Raw genomic sequence first — 4,434 nt, forward strand, 5'->3', positions numbered from 1 at the left:
CTAAACCACACCAAACACACCAGGTCTCCCAGACGGGCTTCTGCAGATCACATCAGCCCTGATCCTCCTGGCCCCGCTTGCATAGGCTCCTCAGTATGAAGTGGCCAGGACACTCCAAGTGAGTCCCAGGACACCCCCAACCTCAGGATCCACACGTTCTGGGGCCCGGGACACGGTTCCCTCTAGCTTGGCTACCAGTCTCTCCGGCCAGGCCTTCAGTGTTTGCCTGGGGTAAAGCCCCCAGGCCCAGCCACTCACCAGCCGGGACCCAGGGCGGCAGCAGCAGCAGCAGCAGGAGGAGGAGGAGGTGGACATCTCGTCTGGAGCTCCAGATCACAGGCCCCACCAGCGCCATGGCAGCGGGCTCGCTCGCCTGTGGGAACCCTCTGCTCGGCGGGCTCCGAGCCCCTTCACTTCGTCCCTCCAACCAGCACTGACGCGGTGGACAGAGGCCCGGCCCCTCCTCCTGCCGTCCCCCTCCGCCCCGCCTCCCACTGCTCCTCCCCGTAGGATCCTCGCGGAGGGTCTGACCCACCACCCCCTCACAGACACCAGCCCCTTTGGAGGCCTCAGCTCCAGGCAAGGCCCTGGGCCTGACCCTGGGTCTCAGTGCACAAGCCTCTTCCCAGGCAGTCCAATCCCTAGAAGGGCCGGTCAGGATTCCCGGGGCATCTCCCACTTCTCCCAAGTGCTCAGCTACCCCTTCAGGCCTTGGTTCTCCCGCCCCGCTCTGCTCAGAAGTGCCCCCACCCGCCCTTTCCTAACCTGCTCCTTCCACACCTGAGCTAGCAGGCCCCTCCCCCTCCTCTCACTGGGGCTCCTGACCCTGTGGCTCTCAGTAAAAAATGTAAGTAGGCATTGAGCCCCGGACCATGTGCTTCCCTGACTCTCTGCTGCCTTTCCCACACCCTCACCAGCCAGCGGAGCCTTTTCTAACTCCCCATTTGCCCTTGATCTTTGTCTCTGATGTTTGCAACTTTAAAAATGTCCCTGCAGTCCAAGATGGACCTTTCCGCTGAGTGGCAGCTCCAAAGAAAATAGTGCTCCGCTGCTGCCCCCACCCCCTTCCTGGGAAGTCCTTCTCTTTGTCTAACCTCATGGTCACATACTGCACTGGGTGGAACCAGGAGTTCCCAAATTCTTAAAAAACAAAAACAAAAACAAACAAAAAACTCCAGATACCACAGCAACCCTTCTTCCATGGCCTGCTACCCCGGTGGGGCAGTCTCCTTTTAAAAGGTCTTCTTAAGCTGGGGGGGGGGGGTGCACGCCTTTAATCCCAGCAGAGCCAGGAGGATCTCTGTGAGTTCGAGGCCAGCCTGGTCTACAGAGCCAGAACCAGGACAGGCACCAAAACTACACAGAGAAACCCTGTATCGAAAAACCAAAAAGAAAGAAAGAAAGAAAGAGAGAGAGAGAGAGAGAGAGAGAGAGAGAGAGAGAGAGAGAGAGAGAGAGAGAGAAAGAAAGAAAGAAAGAAAGAAAGAAAGAAAGAAAGAAAGAAAGAAAGAAAGAGAGAGAAAGAGAGAGAGAAAGAAAGAGAGAAGGTCTTCTTGAAATGAGCCTCTGGCAGAGGGTGAATTCTGCCCTGAAGGCCCTGGACTCTGCTGTGTCTGACAAAGCCGCGACTGGGTCTCTGGGATGTCCTTGGAGAAGCAGCAGATGGGGCAATGGACATCACAGGGTATCAGGACCCAGCGGTCACCTGCATCACCAGCCCAAAGTGCCCCTGAGTCCCAGAGCTCAGAAAAAGACTGAAGCCCTGAGTGAGCCCAGCTGGGCAGCCCCCCCCCCTTGCCCTGCCACCTTCTCTCCAAGGTCGGAGGCACGCCTCATTTTCTGGGACATCCACCCCATCCATCCCAGTTCTCACTTGACCTGGGACTCCTCCCACCAGCCCCTGGGGAAGTCATGTTCCACTCTCGGGGGCACACAGCTAAACAGATCCGCACCTGAAGCCCCCAAATGACCTGGAGTTATTTCCTCTGACCTTACAGGGCACTTGTGCTGCGCTCCAGGCATCTGGACAGCACCTGGAGTGTCAAATAGCTGGTCCCCAGGTGTGGGGGTGGGCTGTGAGGGGATCTAGGCCGTCAGACAGGCATGGGTTCACCCAGCCCCAGCCCACCCCGCCTCTCATCCCGCAGCTGCCGCGACACCTAGTGGTCCTGTGAGGTCTGCAGTGGGCAAAGCCAGCTACAGGCTGGGTTGCCATAGGAGACCAAGGAGCTCAGGGACACAGCAAAGAGCAAGAGCTGGATACCAGTGGTTAACTCAGTAGAACTGACACTTGAGAGGGAAATAAGGTCGGCCAAAGGACTAGTTAAAATCCCCAGTCACCCACTTTTCAGATCTGTGACCTTGGGTGGGTCACTTGGCGTCTCTGAACCTCCATTAACTTCCAAGTAAAAAGATAAATAAACCCTCACCAGAGAACTGTCTTCCGAGTTAGCTGTGTTTAAAGACTTCGGTGTTTAAAACTGCCAAACAAGTGCTGGTTAAATTAAAAATGAAGAAAGTAACTTTAAGGCACATGTATTTCAAATTGGAAATACATATTTATTGGTTACACTGGGGATCTTATGAAGCAAGAAGAAGCTTGCTCCTCTCCATAGACTCCTGGAGTGTGACGGCAGCTTCTGATGCCAAGAGATAATTCAATTCAAATGCCTAAGTGTGTCTGTGGTAGGTATATAATTTCCCCAAGTAACAACAATTCAGTATGCTTCCAAAGGGATGGGAGCCGTCTTCCTTCACTTTGTGTGGTTGTATTTCTAGCACACTCTATGTGTAGTAATAACTGTGGAAAATACTCGGTATTCTTGTGCAAGCCACTTGGGGCTCTGGACACTGTCCATCAAAAATAGCACTCCAGGAGAGATGGCTCAGCAGTTACGAGCACTAGCTGCTCTTCTAGAGGACCTGGGTTCAATCCCCAGCACTCACATGGCAGCTCACAATAAACGATTTAGAAATCCAGTTCTAGAGGGTCCAATGACCTCCTCGGTCTCCACAGACACCAGGCACACACATGGTGCACAGACATGGATGCAGGCAAAACAACCATAAACATGATAATTTTTTAAATTATTATTTTAAATAGCACTCCACAGGAAAGGCACTTGGGAAATTCTCAAGTTAGGTGGTCTGTGGGCCAGCTCTGTGAACTGTTTACTGTCCTACAAACACATCACGCCGAATCCAAGACCCACTAACTGCCAGAGGCACCTCTGGTCTCACGATCATCAAAGACCCCGTAGAGGGCCATGTTGGCAGTTTGGTTGGAAGAATATTTACTCAGCAGGCTTGAAGCCCAGGCTTCCACTCCCAGTGTATAAATGGTGTGGTGGTACACACCTGTGATCCCAGCACTTCTGAGGTGGAGGCAGGAGGATTAGAAAATCAAGGTCATCCTCAGCTGAAAAACAAACCAAAACAAAAAGACTCCAAAAATTCCCAAATAGCATAAGCTGGGGGAATGGGTTCTATGCCAACTGTCAGCGAGATTTACCCAACTGGACACTGTGTCTATTGCCTCTTAGCCCCTAGTTACTCTCCGGCCAAAGCCAAGTTCCTCAGCCCATGGTACCGAAGCCAAGCTGCCCTGAGGCTGAAGTCCCCTGCCCCACCTCACACCCCTCACCTCCCCTCCTTCCCCACCAGTGAATGTGACAAAGCCGAGGGCCAGGGCTGCTCCCAGGAGTGCCCACCCCAGCTCACATGACTGACTATTGACACCTGCTGATGTTTTACGATTGGGTTCTGGAGTCACCACCCCAAAGAAGAGTTCAGATCCCCATCGCAGACTTGGCCAGAGGCTCTGCCGGCTTTGCATGGCTCCAGTGATCATTCTGTCCTCACTTCTGCAGAGCACTTTCTTATCTGGTGAACAGGACAGACATATTGACAGAGCAGGAAGGCACTGACTCAGAGTCCATGGAGCCCCAGGAACAGAAACGAACTCTAGGGGCAATTTCCCAGAGTGGACTGGAACTGTGGAGTGTGAATAGGAGTTTTCCAGGTGAAGAAGTAGCAGCAGGTTAAAATTCCAGTTGGGCAAATGTCAGTGACGGAGGACTGAGACCACCAGCATTGCCAGAGAGCAGAGTAAGACAATGGGGGCCCAAGAGCCAGGCAGTGGTGTCCCATGCCTTTAATCCCAGCACTTGGAAGGCAGAGGCAGGTGGATCCCTGTGAGTTCAAGCCCAGCCTGGTCTACACAGTGAGTTCCGGGGCAACCAGGGATGCATACAGAAACTCTGTCTCGAAAAAACAAACAAACAACAACAACAAAAAGAATGGGGTCAGGAGAGAGGCTGTTGGTGTAGCGTTTGAAGGTGCCAAAGAAGTTAAATTTGGTCCTGGGGGGGCGGGGTTGGGGGAGCCAGGGTAGAGGATAAAGCTGGAAGCGATGTGGTCAATTCCTTGAGGAAT

The 4,434-nt window shown here is 53.3% G+C and overlaps 1 protein-coding gene across 1 annotated transcript in view; it reads right to left on the minus strand.

Moving 5' to 3' along the window:
* Positions 1–436, minus strand: part of Crb2 (crumbs cell polarity complex component 2) — a 21,605-nt gene extending 21,169 nt beyond the window's left edge. Inside the window, exon 1 of the mRNA XM_006992523.4 lies at positions 259–436. Coding sequence (XP_006992585.1) covers positions 259–355 — 97 coding nt within the window. The 5' untranslated portion in view covers positions 356–436. The remainder of the gene's footprint in view (positions 1–258) is intronic.
* Positions 437–4,434: the final 3,998 nt, after the last annotated feature.

The sequence above is a fragment of the Peromyscus maniculatus genome, chromosome 4 (genome assembly GCF_049852395.1).
Source record: "Peromyscus maniculatus bairdii isolate BWxNUB_F1_BW_parent chromosome 4, HU_Pman_BW_mat_3.1, whole genome shotgun sequence".
NCBI classification, from domain to species: domain Eukaryota; kingdom Metazoa; phylum Chordata; class Mammalia; order Rodentia; family Cricetidae; genus Peromyscus; species Peromyscus maniculatus.